Genomic DNA, 18,641 nt, shown 5'->3' on the forward strand with positions numbered 1-18,641 from the left:
AATTGTGTAAGTAAAATTCTCTTACCTTTATTCTTCTATATATATTGACTACTTTTAAAATCTATTTCAACAATTGTTTAATATTTAGATTAAATAACTAAAAAGTAACATTTAAAAGCTAAAAAAGCTAAGATTATAAATATATTTTTTTAAATGATTAAATCAACGATTATTCTGCCTGATATTTTAAATCTGATAATCTAAATATAACAAATGTTAAGCCATATTTTATGATTATCTACGTTAAAGTTGTTCTGACTAAACTGCAAACTACTTAAATACACACTAATAACGTTTAAGTTATATAAATAATATTCATTCGTTTTTTTTAATATATAATAGTTCTACAGATTTATGAATAATTTCGAATAATTTTTCTATATAATTATTATTCTATCTTATAAATTTTCTTATTAATACATAAATATATTTTAATTTAAATTATGGAAGGAAATGTGTCATTTAAAGTAGTTCTTGCAGTATATTCGTCGATGTTATTGTAAATCACTAATTTAAAACTAAAAAAAATTATTTAAAAAAAACTTCTTCGTATACGGTAAAATGTTAAAATGAGTAATAATTCTTTTATTTCTTAAATTACAAAAATTTAGAAGTGCAGCTTTCATGCGTAACATACTTTCAGCGTAAAAAACATCAAACATAAACACATGTAAATCGTTATAATTTTACGAAACCAAAAATAAATTTAAAAACAAAAAAAAAGCCATGTGCCATGTAAGCTAACTTTATCACTAAAGTAATTTATCGTGATAAATTTGATTTCCAATCCTATCTTAACTTCCAAATTTAAAATCTAGAATGCACAATTTGATTAAAATCACCCGCCATTAATTTCGAGAATCATTTGGACCTCTTTAAAAAATTATTCAAGTGCATCAACTGATGAAGCACGATAATAAAACTTCATTTCTAAAAAAAAAACTACAACAATTTCTCTTTTAGATTCCTATCAATTACATTTTCCTTTCCTACCCCCCCTGCTTACTGCATAAAGAGAAGAAAAGGGGGAGGATCTATTATTACCTGCTACCCCGTTTCTATGTTATATTTAGGTGAATTTGACGTAATATAGCCTCTAGCCAATCCAAAGACACGCTTCAGGTGACGTGGCTCATGTAAAACAGGCCGAAAGCTGCACTTCTTAGTCAGAGCTAGAGTAGACACTGACATATATATTACGTGTGCTACTCTGGCAGATCCATGAGGCAAAGCAATCATCCGCCACGCTCCCTCCTAACATCGGAGAGGTCCAGTTCTTCGAGTAGGAGCAGTACATCATCTTCCGTAAGTTCTAACGACAGAAAATCCAGGAGTAGAATGAAGTGTTTAATATCTCTAGGACTGATACTTCCTGCACTTGCAGCAGTCATAGGTAAGTTTACGTTTCGTTAAATTAATTTAACACCTTCCGTTTAAATGATTTATAATATTTTAAGGTATAGAAATTAACACTGAATTATCAGTTTGCTAATTAATATATAATATAATAGAGTAATAACTAAATATTTAGATAAAATCCATAGTTGAAACGTCGTTTAATTGTTTAACGAGAAGTCTAGTTTACATTTGAAAATTAACATATGTAAAAATAGTGTATCAAATTTCGATAATTACTATTATTGAATTATGATACACTATTATATTATATTACCTATTACAGATCCATATTTATAACATTAATGAACTACCTTCAGTGATTTTTATTTTTTAATACATAAAATATGGGAGGGGGAAATTATTATGAGTAAGATTCTTTGAATAATATTTAAATTCAAAATTTTTCTTTAAGTATTTAAAACAATAGTAAACAAAAATGTAATGTGATTAAAGAAAAATATGAGCCGATTTTAAAATATAAAGCCTACAAATTATTTAATGGATAATAAATATTTTAAAATTTATTTATTTACACAATTAAGTTTATAATTCGCTTTTAAATTCGAAAAATTTAATGTATACGAGTGTTTTATAATTATTCTTTATAGTTTTAGTTAGAATAAGGAAAACTATCTTATTAAATAAAGAAATTTATCGATTGCATACTTTAATGAAATGTCAATGGCCGTTGATAATAAACGGTCCATTAACTATATGGGAAAATTTTAAATATAATAAACTGTCACTCGAATCTTACTTCTTTTTACATTTTTTTAATTAGCATTTCGTAATGTAAGCAATTATAAAAACTGTCTTTTGTTTTAACCGGATCCTTTATAGCGTTATTTTTCTCATAAATTTTTCCAAATAAAAAATTATTATTATTATTAAAATAGCAAATGATTGTTTTTGTTTTCTTTAATTGAATAGGTGTTGTGGCTTGGGCCGTTAGTGCAGAAGCAGTTTGGGGACCAAATAAACACGCAAGCAAATTACAAGGTCCTTACGAACTACAGGTAACAACTTCTTATTCTTTTTATCTCGTGTTTAAACTTAATTTATATATTTTCGAGAAAGTTTACACACACATTTCGTTCGTGTTCTTAGATTTCTTTAGCAGAATGTACAATTTTTTTTTTTTTTTAAATATATATAAACGAAATAATAATAATAATATAAATGTTACCTTTCAATACAAAGTAAATTAAACAAGTTTTATCTTTCTTCCAATGCGACAGAAAAATAAATTTATAAATAAAAGTCAGTTTGAAGTGGACTACTGCTTAAAAAATTCCCCTAAAAATATTTAATAAATTCTAATTAAATTATAGAGCGATAGTATAGAGCAATATTGCCTTTACAGCCAAATTACTTTTGAAGAATTTACAGTTAGTCCGATATGTTTAGGGAGTTCAAGATTAGGACCGATGAAGTATTTTAAAATTTTAAATAATTTACAATCAAAAATATTAATAAACAATAGAAATGCCTGTTTAGTTTCTTCAATTTTAGAATCCCATTAGAAAGCATGAATTATGGGTGCAATTAGTTTAATTTGTTAGGCGTTCAGTAATGTTATGGAAAGATTTAAATTTGGAATCTTTCAGCACCAAAATTCATTTCTTTGCTGTTTATATATATTGGTTCTTTCTTTTCTGAGTGATTTATTTGAGTATCTAGTTTATATATGGGATGTTTTTCTTTAATAATAATTTTCGGTTTCGTATACAATAGCCTTTTAAAGCCTCTATTTTAAATAATTAAAAATAATATTTACTAAAATTTAAAAAAGAATTGAAATACTGAAATTTTAGACTTAAAGAATTGTATTTTCGGCATTCTGAAAAAATAAATAAATAAATAAATGGACAATGTAATATCACTTTACTTCGTTGTTGTGAAAATGCATTTAACAAATGTATTAACTAGCCAATGAATAAGTTCTTATGCAATTTGTTTTAATGAAAAATTGTAATTAATACATTCTTCTCTATAACCAGAAAAACTTTCCTGAGAAATTAACTGTGACAAAATTAAAGGAAATGTGACTTCTAACGTAATCATAACTATACAACAGATAATTTGGACATCGTAAAATTTTTAAGTTTTCAATATCGTTAAGAGCATCGTTAAAAACATCTGCAATTATTATACTAAAGAAAGATATCATCGTTAATGAACTATAAAATTAGGCTGTAAATCTTCAGCACCTTAAGTAATACTCATAGAAAGTGTGCAATTGTATTTTCTTCGAAGATGTAAATCAGGAAGTAATTGATAAATTTGCGAGTGGCTACTTGATAATTTTAATAATAGATCGATATTAAAACCTTAATACTGGATTTTGACCCCAACAGCGTACTTTATGTTGTTTATTTCGTCTTCATCCTTCGGTAGAGTTCTTATTTTAATGACCTACTTACCTGAATAGAAATATGATCTCATCCATTAATCTTCATTCCCTTTCTCGTCATACATTTTTAATTATAATAAATAAATGATATTTTTCTAATTAAAATTTTAAAAATTAATTTATTTTTAAAACATTTTATAGTATTTCGAGTTAAAAATATATAAAATAAATAATAATTTTAATTATCTTTACAATTATTTATAAACTTTTTAAAAAAAGTTTTGTTAAATGTATTACTGTATATAAATAGTTTACACTTTATTATAAAGAAATATTTTAAAATATAAATTATAATTAATTTTTCAACTAAATACAACGAAATTAAATATATTATTATAATGATATCTTTTATAGAATGGTACACACTAGAATTCTGAGGTCATTTACATATTACATCGCACGATTTTCGACCGATTTCGATACCCTTATCCCTTATACCACACATTGTCACACTTTACTGAGATCTGATATTAAATCCCACATTTTCCTCGTTTTTTTCTATAGTTTAACATTAAATAATTTATACAATTTATGAAGTGTGAAATACAAATCATGCTACAAAAAGATATTTTAATGTTTCTTCAATTGTAAAGATTCAATTTAAATAAACAGAATATAGAAAATATATCTTTATGCTTTAAATATCTTTAATATATAACTAACAATGATAATTTATTTATTAAAAATCGATTCTATGTAATTAAAACTTTGCTATTCTTATATAAAATTCTGTATAATGTATTATTATATTCTATGAGATTACTGGAGCATTTGAGTTCAAAGTTAGTTAAACTTTAATTATGATACGTTATATTTAATGGTATTTACCGTCTTCGTTTTCTGTTTGTCTAACTTGAAGAAAATTGTTAGCTAATGCTTTATCATTCAGATTTATAAAAATATTTAAAATTTATTACTTTTAACGATACGTAGGTTATTAATAGAAATTTAAAAAATTGTAAAATATTTCTAAGATTAATTGAACATTTCGAAAGATGTTTCGAGAAAAAAAAATATCGATTGAATACGTTAAAAAAAAAAAATATCTTTAATATTGGAATTAATCTTTTATATTATATTTGGACCAATTCCAAATATCGTAGAATTAATCGTCAGAAAACTTGAAGTTATTAGAGAAATAACGTGTCCATGATATGAATTTCGTTGGTTAAATCCGAGCAGTTTATTATAAATTTTTATTTTCAAATTACGTCTTTTGTTCTAGAATTAGACGGTAAATTTTGTCCAATAGGTCGATATATATATATATATATATATATTTAATTTTGTTCTTTTTAATACAGTTTAGAATATTAATTTATAACCATATTTACAGTTTATTGTTGTGTTTTCATTAAGCAGCTTTTATTAAAAAGAAAAAAAAACGAATTTCGGAAATATTTTCCTTTATTAGTTTAAAAATTTAAAAGAACTTCCATGGAATAATCTTCTAGAATGAGTCCTTAATAATTACATTTACATCACGCAGATTATAATGTAAATGGAGTAAAATCTGTTTGGGATAGTGCGATCTTGTTTCTAGCTCTTTGAGTCAACGAACTAAATCAACAGATACAAATGGTACGTAGCCCCAAGTGTTTCCCTTTACAACAGTAAGTCTCCAAAAAACTTGACCGGTTCGTTCCAAATACTTCCTGTTTGCACATAGAAAAATGGAAAGAAAAAATATAGACTTTCAAATCTCAAAATCAGATCAGGACCAGTTCCAACTTATGACCCAAATTTTTCAATTTTTATACTCTTTCTTTCGTTGTTTAAAAGGATGGAAAAAAAAATAAAGCATCTGCTTCATAAATACTACGTGTGTTTCTGAACTAGTATATCGGAATTTTTGAAATATACTTCTGAAAAAATAATAATATTAAGGGTTTGTGATTTAATTTTCAGTAAAGGAAAACATTTTTTTTCCTTGTTAAATCTATTTTTAAGTATTCTACGTGGCATTCATTCTTCGTATTAAAAAAATGGAAATTCTACGTATTAAACAATGTCGTTCAATAACATGTTTATAAATTTGAATCATGAAGTTAAAATATTTTAAAACTTTTCGTTCTACGAAGAATTTTAATGAAAATTATCTGTTGAAAATTAGATTTAAAGTACAATCTTAGTTGAAATGTTTACAGAATCTATTATCAAAGGGCAGAAATCGGATTAGAAATGACTAGAATTTAACCCATTTCGAGACTATATGACAAAATTCTTTAAAATATTTAAAAATATGGAAATACAGGAAGAAGGAAATTCTATGAGAAAAATATACACGTATAAATTATTTAATGTGTCACCGTTTGATTTGACATATGAATAGATAATATAGGAATTTCTACGGTTGTAGAAACTAGATTTTATTAATCATTGTTGGTTTATTCACACTAATTATGCGTATCATTTTATTCAATCTAGTTTCCTGTAACATGTAAGTCATCGCATTACATAAGTCATTCACTCCTATTGAAATCTAAAAGTCGATTGCTTGCTATCAGAAATAATAATAATTTTATTTTCCTTCTATTTTTCATTTTTATAGAATTTTAAAGTGTCTGATGCTCGTGTTAATTAATTGAAAAAAAAGAACTTAAATATTATTTTTAAAATTCACTTTTTTAAATTTTTAATTCTTTTATCTCTTAGTTGAATTGACAACGTTTTCATACCAAAGACTTTTTACAAATTAAATTGTAACTAAAAGAAATCTTCGGTTAGCAATCTACCAATAATTATTATCTATAGTAATCGATAATATCTGATATAGTTGTTAGGAAATTTTAAAGAATTTACTCAATTTTAATAATATAAGATGCTGTAACTTCTAAATTATCCGTTTATCCTAATAGAAACATTGCTCTATTTCATTTTAAAATTAAAATATACTAGTAAGGCTGTAAACTCAGTCAATTTTAATAATTTTTGATCCAATTCAATGCATATTATTTTTTTAAAAAAATAATAATAAATATAGTTAATTAGAACTATTTTTCTGTATAATATTTTAATTTGCATGAGTCAGAGAGTAAATAAATTAAATAATTATAACGCAACTTAAATCAATTTTGAAAATTATAACTATCAGTTTCCATTTCAGCTCTAGTTTTGATTAAATTTAAAAATTTTTAATTTTATATAAATTGATTTAATATATAATAATTCTTGTAAATTGTCAGTTAATCGAATTAAAATTATTTTAGACACGTAAGCAGCCATGCAAAACGTCACGCACCAAAACACTACTAGAGATGTTTGGATAGATTTCTAGATTTCTATTGTTATTTGTTCTCGAAATAGTTACGAATATAGATAAAAGTGAATGTTAAATTTTCTTTTTTAGAATTATAATATTTTCTTTTGTGAAAAAAAAATGAATAAATAACTATTTCTCTGTTATAGGAAAAAGGGAAAATATGTTATTACTTCGTCCATTTTTAAAACATGAAAATTTTACTTTCAAGTCATTTTTCACTTAAAAAATAGATATTTATAAATTAATAATTTTTGTTTCAATCATTCTTATATATATATATATAATTAAAATTTCTGTATTAGTTCGAGTTTAAAATACACTTTTTCAAATGTTTATGGACTTAAAATTGAAGTACAGTACAGTACTTATAATATTTGAGATATTCTTAAACTCTGTATTTAAATTTTATAACGTACAAGTAAATTGTTTATTTTTTATTTTATATTAATTATATTTTAATATTTTAAATACGATATTAACGTTTTTACTTTTTAATAAATGTTTTAAAACTATATTATGAACAATTTTTGGTTAATGTTACCTTAGGTGCCAAGATGGCGTCTCGTCTCTGATTCCAGCAAGGAAGCAGTTCTAACTTAACCTAACCTATTCTAATAAATTACCATAATTATTAGCAACCGAATTATTAGAACAGGTTAGGTTAGAACGTGCGTCCCACTGTTTCCTTGCTGGAATCGGAGACGAGTCGCCATCTTGGCACCTAGGGTAACATTAACCCAATTTTTTTTTTTCTTTGAAATTTCTGTTTTGAAAAGGGAGTCTTAAATTTGGACTAATATATTGTCTCGATTTTTATTATATAATGATATTAATATTATTATATTTGATTATATTTTATAATATATTCAAAATTATTAACTCTTGCAGACAGAATTTAGAAATTTTCCGTCCTTATCGAGAATAATTTTAGATTTATGCACAAAAAGAAAAAATGAATAAAAAGTTGTGCTCGGTTGTCATAAAAGAGGAATTTTTGCCTTTAAAAATTTATGTCACATATATTACCAAAAATAGAAATCTTGTCAAACTTATTATTAACAGGAAAAAGTACGAATAAATAGATTAAAGTTTTGATTAAAGGGCTGAAACTGGTTAGTCTAGACATATTAAATGGGGCTAACATAAAATAAATAATGAACTCTCTTTTGTTTGAAGTAGAATGAATTGAAAGATTGAAAAAAAAAAACGTATATTAGAGGTCTATAGATTATACATTTATATTGACTTCGTTCGGATCACAATAGTTCGGATATTTTTTTTTTTTACTGTGAGTTTTCTTGCTTGACTTCCTTAACTAGCATAAACTAAATTTATATTACGATCATATATTTGTGAAAACCTAGAATGTAAGAAGATAGACGGAAATAAATTGCCCTTAATTATGTCATGAGTATATTTTTAGAATTAGCTATTAAATATGACTTTTATACATAATTAAACAATATTAGTTTTTTTTATTGTTTTGTATCTGCTCAAACGTGGATACGTAAACAACATTAAAGGAAATGTTCTTCGTGCTTATTTATATAACTTTTCATATATTTTGAATTTAAAAAATCAGAAATTAATGAAAATCTTCTCCCTCCAATATTATCGTTAGATGTAGAGTTTCAGTTATAGTATTGAATTAAATTAATTCTGTTAAGAGTTGTTTTAAGATATTTAAATAATTTCGTATAGAATATATCAAATTGTTTTAAATATTCTAATAAAATTTTGAATAAACTACTCATTATTGATTTATTTCATTCGGTCGAATAGCAGCCTACCGCTCTGGGAAACCCGAGATCGAATGCGAACTGGTCGAAAAAACCCGAAATTTTTCGTCCGGATAAGTTGGACCTAAGCCCTCTAGGACACACCATTGTGGGCCTGGCCGAACCCATAATGGGCTTGCTAAAAAGGTTCTCTTAATGTTCACAAGGCGGAGAGTTTTAAAAAGTTTCATTTTAATAATAATATATTTTAGAAATTGACAGAGAAGAGTGTGTTATATTAAATATACTTCATCATTTTATCAAACAATCACCCTTCTACATTCAAGTCAATAAAATATTACGAAAAGTTAAATATTAAGGTCAGTGCTACTCTTTGAATGTAGAGAAGTTTAGAGGTTAACGTTTTAGTGTTCTCGAGAGTGATAGCACAAGTATATAGGTCAGACGACGACACCTATCCATTATCTACCCTAACACGACTTACGCGATTCAAAGGGTTATAAATAGTTACATATTCAATAATTACATATAATTATTAAATATGTAACTATTTATTCCTAACGAAAATTTTATTCTTAATTACTTTACATTTAAAAATAGATTGTTAGATATAAAACAATTATTTCACTTTTTATTAATCTCTTTTCGGTGATTCTTCTTTTAAAAGAGTTACTTCAAAGTATCGGCTTGATGATTTCAGTTAGGAAGAATTTAAGTTAAATCCACAATTTAAAATTCTTACATATATTTTACTTAAAAAATTCATTTTAAAACTGTAGAAATGTTAATATAAATTAATAACAGTATATTCAGAGCATACTTATGGAAGCTTTAACTAAGTAAATTTTTATTTAAATTGTAATTTAATATAAAATAATTTATTACAGTAGGCCTATAATAATAACTACTGTATATAAAATTACATTTTGAAGAATAAACAGTATACACTACATCTCACCTGGCAAATTTCTCTTTGTTTTCTATCCAAATTTTATAGATTTACATTACATAATTTTTTCTTAAGTTTCACAGAATAATGCTTTTATGCATCATATTAATTTAGATAAACTGGATTAATTATTAGACGATTATTTCGTCCATCTTGATTCGTTAGCGGATCAGTTGTAAAACTAACGAAGTTTTACAACAAATTTCAAATATAGATCTTTATAGGTCACAAGGTTTCCCCATAATTATTTCATTTCTCTGTTTTAATTTTTGATCTTTTAACATTAATTTTATATTTATTTTCAATAAACTTTTAATATTTTTTAAATTTCTCGTAGAGAGAATTATTATATATGTTCATGTTTAAATAGATAAATCTATGTAAAATAATACTGTACAGTACTTTCAACATAATCTATTGTTAGCTCAATTGAACCAGAAAATACTGTACTAGACTACAACTTTTCATTGTTATAATCTTATAATTTAGTAGATAAAATTATACTTTAAACTTATATATGTTACAAACTTATGTTAATTTCATAATTAAATTCAGCATAATTTAATAATTATTTTCTTTCTTTTGAAAGTTAGCACAAATTTTCAATTCATTGTTATTGTTTCTAATTCACTTTTAAAAGTCTGTAACGTTGTTCTAACGAATAACTAACAAACATCGATCTTAATCCATTTCTTTGAAAGGATAGAACCGGTTAAGTAAAATCGAGTTCCTGTTTCATTCGCGAGGATTTTGATCTACTTTTGTCTGTTAAAGGGGTTACTTCAGCAAATGACCGAATTCACCATCTCCCTTTGGCCTAAGGCTTTATAAATATCTCCTACAGTATAACATGAAAACAAATTATTCCTCTCTAAACTTTTAATTGCATCACTCGCAATAGAAACTTTTTCTATTTTTAAAATTCTAATTTATTGAACTCGAAATATCAATTCTATCAAAATAACCTTCACTTATATTAATGTATTAACGGAACATTCTTTATATAGATGCAAAATTTCAATATTAAATACTCGATAATTACTTTTAGAACTACTTTCAAAGGTCTTCGTATAAATAAAATCAGGATATGAAGTTTTATTGTTTCATTAAGTAGGTTACTTCGATTCAAGGCGTAGCACGACTTTCCTCCATAATATCCAATTTCTTCCTCTAGCTGATTTTGTTTTTTATTCTATTGTCTATTGCTTGCAGTGATAAAATCGAATTTCTCGGTTATAACAGATAAAGAGCCAGATAAATAGAAATCTCAGCTTAAAACATTTTTGTAACCTTAATATTATACTTTAATTCTAATTTATGATTTTCAGGTTTTCAAATTAATCGCTTTCTATTTTTCCTTTTCTAAGTAGATTTTATTTTGTGCTTTGTATTTAATTGTAGTTTTTTTTCTTCAAAAATTTTAAATATAGATATATAAAAACATTTCTTGTGTAGCCTACATTGACCTAGCTAAATTTCAACATAGCGTTATTAAAAATAATTATAAATATTTTAATATCAGTGGGTGTTATCTAGAATTTTATAATTTTTAATTTTATGCTTTTTAAAAATTATCTATAAACGATCTCACTAAATTAATTTAACATTTAATTTTTATAGAATGGCAGAGGAGGATACGAAATTCCTGTTTTAGAAGAAAGAAGCGATGCCGATTTTCATCCAAAATCAGTCTTAACTGTATCGGTACCGGATGGAGATGAACAAGCTCGTGTTATTTCTCGTGATGATCCTGATAATTCAGTACCGCCAGGATTAAATAATGAGCCTATACCTGCACAACAGGATAAGGATGCAGCAGATTCTAAAGATCCCCTCTATTATGTTCACTTTGTACCCACTAAGGATTCTGCCGTTACTTCTTCTACTCCCACATCAACTTCTGTCAGCGATTTGCTATCTAAAATAATTTCAACTTCAGGATCAAAAGGAAAAGGAGCCCCTCAATTTGTAGTTTTTGCACCCATGCCCGATGGCCTAGGTCCTGCTAAAAATGCAAAACCCAGAAAGAAAGTCAGATACGATGATGAAGAAGAAGAGGAAGAAGTAGAGCGCAAAATTCCCAGAAAGAGAACCAAAATTCGTAACTCGGATGCCGATTTTATCCACGCATCTGAAACGAGCCGTTCGAGTCCTCAAAGAAATGGAGAATCCACATATACTAATCAGCAAGGAAATCAACAATATTATCCTCCGCAACCCGCTCAAGGCTCTTCATCTCAAAGAACCTATGTTAAGCAGTATACCCAAGATGCCCAGCAACAATACGCTCGCTACAATGAGCAACAAGGTACTGCACAATCTCAGCAGCCTCAGCCACCACCATACAGCAGCAATGCAGGAAGCGAAGCTCAAGCTTCTGGTGATTCAGATCGTTTAGGATTAATTAGTGGAGGTGTGGGTCCTGGAAAAGGATTAAGTGTCTCTATAGGAGGAGGTCACGGTATACCTTTTGGACCTCTAGGACTTCTCAAGAATTTATTTTTCCCCATTTTACCTAAACCCAGAGTTAACTTAAACGGTAAAGTCGTTTTCGGAGTGGTTCTCGAAAAAGGAGTTGGTTTCGGAGGAGGCAAACCCGCAGTGGTCTATCGAAAATGAAGTTTTTATTAAACTTGGAGTTTATTATTTATATAAAATGCAGAACTCGTGCTTTCCTTCGCCAGTGAGTCGAAAATATTTTATTTAATTTTTGACCGTTTTACGTATATTAATATATTAAAAACACTAAAAAAAATTGTGATCACTAGGAAGGAAAGCAGAAATTTGCTTGAAAGTTCACTCTTCTGTCTTAGCATTATATATTTATGAAACACTTAAAATGAAGAAAAAGAACTTGATTTTAGATGTTACTGTACAGCTAGCTAAGACAAAGGCCAGAAGAAACGTTGATTTTAGGATATTTTTGTACATGCAGTAATTTTTGTATCTTTATATATATAATATATATACATATATATCGTTGTATTTATCATGAATATTAAATATGAATCAGAATCATTTTAATGTTATGATTTTTTTTAACAAATTAATTACATATCGGCATTTTGGTTCATTAACATTATTAATTAGATAAATATTCAAATTTTATACTTCATTTTAAAAATTATATTACAAAAGTATTAAATGTGATATAAGTGCTATTGAAATATTAGGCCTACGCATAAAATCATGACATTATTACCCTATTATTGTATTACTTTAAGACAATAAATTTTGGCATAAATAATGAAATATCTACATCATAAAAAAATTATTATTATTTTATTAATTCACACAAATATGTTAATTTGTTTAAACTTACAAATAATCGATTAAAACTTTTAAATATATCATAAAATCATTTACACATAAATCTATTTTGATTCGTGGATATACCGTTAAATCGAAGTTTCGAATATAAACCAACTTAAAATTTCATATCAGAAAGTCTTGTTCATATGTTTTTACTGTTATATATTATTTATAAACAGGTAGAAAATTGGATCGCACTAGAGTAATATAGTGATTACAGTGGTGTATTTGCAATTGTTATTTAAATGATTACTCGCGAAAAGAAAGTCACAATCTACAGTGTATTCGTAAACAATTACGTATTACACAAAATAAGCAGACAATAGAAAATTTTTCGTAAAAATTCCTACACTTTGAGATTATCATTTGATACAAACGTAAAAAAAAAAGTGAACACATTGAAAATTTCTCCGAAGTAAGAAAGATATTTGCATGCAAATTTAACCAACCAAAGTTTATTTGAGTTCTTAAAATTTAATCATCTAAAATACACGAACTTAATTATTTCAAATAATAATTACTCGTCACTGAAGCTTACAAATTATGTTAGATTTTTAACGAATTTATCCAATCAGTTTGACTTCGTTAGTGTAGTTTGAATAGATAAATGAACGATAGAAATGTCCACTAAGAACAAGAAAAAAAAGAAAGAAAAGAAATTCAAATAGTGATATGAGAAAGTGTTTAGAAATATACTTGAAATCAAGCTTACACTTATAATAATATTTGTGCTCACTAAATTTATTGGTTACGGTATCATTTATCAAACAGATCTTATTGATAGACAAAGTAAGAAATTCGTTTTCTGTTCTATTTTTTAACTCTTATTCCCCTGCGGGCATTAAGAGAATTGTTTTTTTCTTCTTCTTCTAAGTCCATCGTGAATTCAGCAAAGTCCGTAGAAGGCTGGGTAATGAGGGATGGGACCCAAAATACCTATGTCAAACTATTCATGAAAATTTCTAAGGTTCCGATCAAACTCGAAGTTAGTTCCAAGGCTTACCGCGATCATTTTTTTTTTTAATTCTATGTTTTTAGTATTATTAGAAATAATTATAAACCTTGTTATTTTAATTTCCAATTCAAATTAAAATAATTATATAATTGAAAGTTATTTAGAACACGGTAAATTTGTATTAAATTAAAATTAAACAATTAAAATTTTTTACTTGCTTTGATTTGTTAATGCTCTATTTTTTATAATCGCGTGTTTTTTTTTCTTCTTCTTTTTAAATTTTTACTCGATCAAATCACATTTGCACCACAAGACACAGTTTCTTCTTTTAAAAATGCTTAGAAGAAAGTTGTACAAATATATTAATTTCAGGCATATTTATTGGGCTGTATTTACATATCCAACACAGTCATATAAATTTTTGATCAAACTTTTCATTAATTTTTCAAAAAATTTAATTAACACGCATTAATTTGCTCATATTTCTACTTTTATTCTACATTATGTTAATATAGCCTAATTTATTAAAAGTCTATATGGACAATTTTTTAAATATTTTCATTTTTTCGTTAAACTAATTTGGATCTTTAATTGATTCCGCTTCTTTTAAATTAATTGTATTAGTCCACTATTGAATGAACTCATTATTCTAGTGACACTAATAGCTCTCATTTAATTAGTTCACATTAGTATTGTACTATCAACTATTTAATACAGTAATACTGAATCTCTTTACAATTACAAGATTATATCTTTCTTTATTATACATAATTATACATATTGATCTTATCAGTATAAATATTAATTACTCTTATAATTAAGATATAGGCCTATATATATAATATCTATATTTAAAATATTACATTATTTCTGGCAATTTAATTCTATCCTATTAACCAAAATGTAAGTAATTTGTGTGGGTTTGAACTTTTTTCATTCCTAATATCATAATGCTTGATCCATTTATAGAAAATGTAACGGCACGTGAAGAACCTATATAAATCAAACACGTATTCTATAATTTATTCGGTACATTACAGTACAAGATGATGATTCTAAATTAACAAACCGCAACATCAATGACTTCGGGACATATTCATTTGCATAAATAAAACTAACAAATCTGGGACATTCATAAATCTTTACCGGCAACAATGACAAACAGTGCTGTTGATATTGTGTCGCGAAAAGTTTTAAAACATAAAAAGAAAATAATAATTGAAGTAATTACAATTTACATAAACGTAAATGCAACATCTAGGACATTATGCCTGTAGGAAAAATTTGTTTCTTGGATATTAAACACTTCATCGAAGAGTAAAATTTTCCTCGCATCTACACATTTTTTATCGATGATTTTAATCTAGTTTTTTTACTAAGATTATAATGTTTCTAACCAATTAATTTCTTAAGAGTTTTCTCCAATCTATATAAATCTAACGATATTTATTTTTTACGAATTGGAATTCGGTTTTCTTCTTCATGAAACTATCTCTTAGCATTTTGTTTACGAAGACATATTTTAACATGGGCGTGACGAGTAAATTAGACGGGCATATCTAACGAGAAACAAAAAATAAGGTTATCAAAAAAATTTCAAGTATCCACCAATTTTCCCTAGGGACGTGATTTTTATCTACTATTTAGCAATTGCACAAAGTAAGAATTCGATTTCAAGATAAACAGCCGACATCTAAGTTGTGATGGATATTCCTTCCTTCTCATAAATTCATAATTAAAATATACATAAAATTAGGACAAAAATGAATTCGACCATTTTTAAAGGCCTTCGAACGGGGTCATTCTCAAAAGTGCACTCTTTCGTGAAATGTGCATGTCGAGTTCTGATTCTCGTTCTTTTTTTCCCTTACTTTTCATTGTAATCGCTAATGAACTATGTTTTTACCTTACATTCTTTTTAAATTCAATTTTTTTTTCTTGTGATATTAAACAGTCTTTCTATGGTTATTATAATAATCTAATTTTTTTTTGCTCATTTGTAAATGCATGCGTGTTACAGTTTATATAATAACATGATGACGTTTAAGACTCGTTGTAAAACCCACTCTGCGATAAAATTCCCTAAACAATCATTTCAATAAAATGAGGAAGCGGAACATAGAGAAATTAAAAATTTCTAAATTGTTCCTTATTCGAAACCATTCCAACAGAAGTATCAATTTTAACAGATCATTCACCCCACCCAATTCATCCTAGAAATGAGTAGTAATTCTCTTCCTACTGGAATATAGACTGTTTAAAGAAACCGCTGACTCATAAATCTATTTAAATTCCTTCTTTACTTGAAAAGAAATTTTGTAAAAGTAGTTTTTCTTTACTTCTGACATAATTTCAACGTAATTTTCTCAATAATAGCTTTTATTTTATTGAAATGTTTCTTTTTATATATCTCGAATGATTTTATTAACTTTTGATTATTTATATTTCTAGATTATTACTTTGAATGACTACGTATGGAACGTAATATTAAAATGGAAATTTTTATACTTAAATTTATATATTTAATTCGATATTAACGTAACTCCTTAATAACAATCGCCGTTAATATAATATTGATATTTATATCATCATATCTGTTGAGTAAATTAAAAATTTAATCGCTCATTTTTTATTTGTCTATACGGAGACAATAAGAATCTCTTACATTAAGAAAAAAAGGTAAAGATAAAAAGAATAAATTAAGGAAATATAAGCGAACTTTTTATTAGCTTAAGTAAGAACTTCGAAATAGTATGTGCCTGGGGCCAAAACCGTAAAATGTAAATAGTATTAGGATAAACATAAACTTTGAATTATAAAGGGAAACAATTTTTCCCTAAACATTAGATTCTTTAGTAATTTAAATTTAGCAATTTCATTCAAAAAAATTTTTAGGTTGCTCAGGAAACTAAGTTAATATCAATAAGATTTAAAAACCAAATTATAAACAATCTAAATTATAAACAAATAAAATGTATTATTATCTTAATTAAACATCTATATTTTCATTTAAATAATAATTAAAATCATGACATTTATTAATTTATATTTCAAAATAGTCATTAAAATATGAAATATGCCATATTCATTATTTATAATTGCAGTCTTTATAACATTATGTAATAGAACCGCTATAGAATCACGTATGAGAATGATGATTCCTTCCAAATATGAAAATAAATTTAAGATTTATTTATATATATATATTATTTGGAGTAGAATGAAAGTGAAAAATGTAATTATATTCGTGTTTCGTAGCTCGATTTACAAGTTAGATCACCTGTTTCTTTTACGCGTGAGAAGAAAACGTGAACTTCCTGATAACTAATTAAAAATTAAATATTATCTATGTGTATATATTTATCAATCAAACTTAATACGCATCAATACATTTAATACAAATGCATTGACATATTGTTTTATCCTTTGTTGTTTGTCTTGTTTTCTCCCTTAAGTAAAATAATGTTCTACTTGAGTATTTGAAGCCTATATTGTCCTACACAAACACACGAACTTCCGACCTAAACGCGGTTTACAGGATATGACATAAAACTACACGTGTTTTCTTTTTCTTTTTCGCCGATTATGCTCCAAATAGGGAGAAAAAAATTTCAAATTTTTCCTTATTTTCATTTATGAAACATTCCTTTTTTTAAAATAATATTTAAGCCGCTTATCTTGTTATAAAATGAATATTATTATGAATATATCACTTTTGCCTAATACAGTATTTGAATAATTCGATATGCTAAGCACTAAAAGCAATAAAATACTTAAATATAACTTTCGTATATTGAACGGTTTGTGATTTTAACTCGAAACACATAAAAGTTTCACTTAAATTTTACAGTTTATTTACTGAAAATAGGAAGGAAAAACAATCAAAATAATTCTTGACGTAAATTACGATGCCACATTCCAGATTTTTAAAACTGATCAATTGTGTCATAAATGTCGTAAATGCCAAAATAACTAAAATCAGGTCATCCGTTATCGATGTATTAGTTGGTTCTTATAGTGAAATTTTAATTTTTTTTCCTTAAAATTAATTATTTAAAGTAATTAACAAATGAGTGAATACAATAATATATAAAAAACATAAAGTGCTTATGAAAATTTTAAAATGACATCTCAAATGATTTAAATAGAACATAATTAAATTAGAATTAACGTTGGGAAGTTGAAGGGACTATTTCATAGTATTACAAGATAATCCTTTATTCAATTTATAATTGTTTGGAGAGGTATCAATTCCCTTTTTCCCCCTTTAAATACTTAAATTGGATATTGTATTTTTTTCTATTTCGATTTATAAATCTAAAATTAAATTTTTAATTAATAAGTTTTTTGATATTTTGATATTTAAATACCTTCCTCTGATATAAAATAATAAGGACGATTTCATTGTTCACGAAGTTATTCACATTTTTTGAGGGGTGTGATGGTGACACGACAACTTTCGGTTTAAAAGTGCCAAAGATACCAAAGTCAAAACTGAAGGAGTTAGTAAATAATTTTAAAGACAAAGGAATTACGACTGACGATTGTATTTTGAGATGTGAACTGCGTGATATTACCTTAGATTTGGTTGAAAAGTATCTTTATTCACGAGT

The 18,641-nt window shown here is 26.0% G+C and overlaps 1 protein-coding gene across 1 annotated transcript; it reads left to right on the plus strand.

Annotated features, from left to right (window-relative positions):
- Positions 1-1,158: 1,158 nt before the first annotated feature.
- On the plus strand, positions 1,159-12,773 carry LOC136983783 (uncharacterized). Its single transcript, XM_067280629.1, has 3 exons — positions 1,159-1,393; positions 2,329-2,414; positions 11,382-12,773. The coding sequence occupies exons 1-3, from the start codon at positions 1,222-1,224 to the stop codon at positions 12,378-12,380; spliced, it is 1,257 nt and encodes a 418-aa protein (XP_067136730.1). The 5' UTR covers positions 1,159-1,221; the 3' UTR covers positions 12,381-12,773.
- The last annotated feature ends 5,868 nt before the right edge of the window (positions 12,774-18,641 follow it).

This window comes from Centruroides vittatus, unplaced genomic scaffold (genome assembly GCF_030686945.1).
Source record: "Centruroides vittatus isolate TY-2023 unplaced genomic scaffold, ASM3068694v2 contig_885, whole genome shotgun sequence".
In the NCBI taxonomy this organism is placed as follows: Eukaryota; Metazoa; Arthropoda; class Arachnida; order Scorpiones; family Buthidae; genus Centruroides; species Centruroides vittatus.

What these genes read in the sequence shown, in the direction of transcription:
- LOC136983783 (XM_067280629.1), top strand. Translation starts at nt 1,222, where the DNA reads ATGAGGCAAAGCAATCATCCGCCACGCTCCCTCCTAACATCGGAGAGG. An exon ending in TGCACTTGCAGCAGTCATAG is followed by an intron (nt 1,394 to 2,328) that starts GTAAGTTTACGT and finishes TTAATTGAATAG; the next exon opens with GTGTTGTGGCTTGGGCCGTT. An exon ending in AAGGTCCTTACGAACTACAG is followed by an intron (nt 2,415 to 11,381) that starts GTAACAACTTCT and finishes TAATTTTTATAG; the next exon opens with AATGGCAGAGGAGGATACGA.